This window comes from Neopelma chrysocephalum, unplaced genomic scaffold (genome assembly GCF_003984885.1).
Source record: "Neopelma chrysocephalum unplaced genomic scaffold, ASM398488v2 Primary Assembly neopelma1_64229, whole genome shotgun sequence".
In the NCBI taxonomy this organism is placed as follows: domain Eukaryota; kingdom Metazoa; phylum Chordata; class Aves; order Passeriformes; family Pipridae; genus Neopelma; species Neopelma chrysocephalum.
The window spans coordinates 1-776 of NW_020906702.1; the positions used below are offsets into that span (position 1 = coordinate 1).

The 776-nt window shown below is 72.2% G+C and overlaps 1 protein-coding gene across 1 annotated transcript; it reads right to left on the reverse strand.

Moving 5' to 3' along the window:
* Positions 1-6: 6 nt before the first annotated feature.
* Positions 7-724, reverse strand: LOC113979266 (4-trimethylaminobutyraldehyde dehydrogenase-like; the record flags this gene model as incomplete). Its single annotated transcript, XM_027706712.1, has 2 exons — positions 659-724; positions 7-241 (listed from the first exon to the last, which is right to left on the reverse strand). Coding segments are annotated over exons 1-2 (253 nt in total), but the record flags the coding sequence as incomplete, so codon positions are not given.
* Positions 725-776: the final 52 nt, after the last annotated feature.

Genomic DNA, 776 nt, shown 5'->3' on the forward strand with positions numbered 1-776 from the left:
AGGAACAGGGGCAGGTTCTGGGTGTTCCCGGGATGCCCGGGGGGGTCCATCTGGGGGTCCCCACCTGGCGCAGGCGCCGAGCGGCCCCGGCAGCGCCGGGCGGAGCCACCACCACGACGCCGTTGCCGAGCGCCAGCGCGGGGAGGAGGAGCTCCAGCGACATGGGGCGGGGCCAGGACCAGGCCACGCCCACCACGCCCAGCGGCCGCCTCGTCACCAGGGCCCGACCCCCGGGCACCTCCTGGGGAGGGGGGGAAAGGGGGTGTTAGCCACGCCCTCTGTGAGACCACACCCTCTGTGAGACCACGCCCCTGTCACGTTTAGCCCCACCCCCTGGAGCACCAACCCCCGCCTACTATTGTGTGATCCCGCTTACAGGTACCTGGCCCCGCCCCCCTCTTGCCCCTCAGCCACTCCTGCCCACCTGAATCCTCAGGCTCCGCCCTCCCGCACAGCCCTGCCCCTCCAGGCTCCTCCCACTTCTCCCACAGGCCCCACCCATCCATATGGCACCACCCACCACCCACACAGGCCCCACCCACCCATAAGGCCCCACCCATACAGGCCCCACCCACCACCACAAACAGGCTCTTCCCATCCACACAGGCCCCACCCACCACCTGCACAAAGCCCCGCCCACCTGCACGGCCCCGCCCACCTGTATAGCCCCGCCCATCCGCTCCGTGTGCGCCGCCCAGCGCAGCAGCGCCCCCTGCAGGCTCCCGTTGTCACCGTCGCCGTCGTCGGCGCGTCCGGGGGTCCCGCGGGTCCCCCCC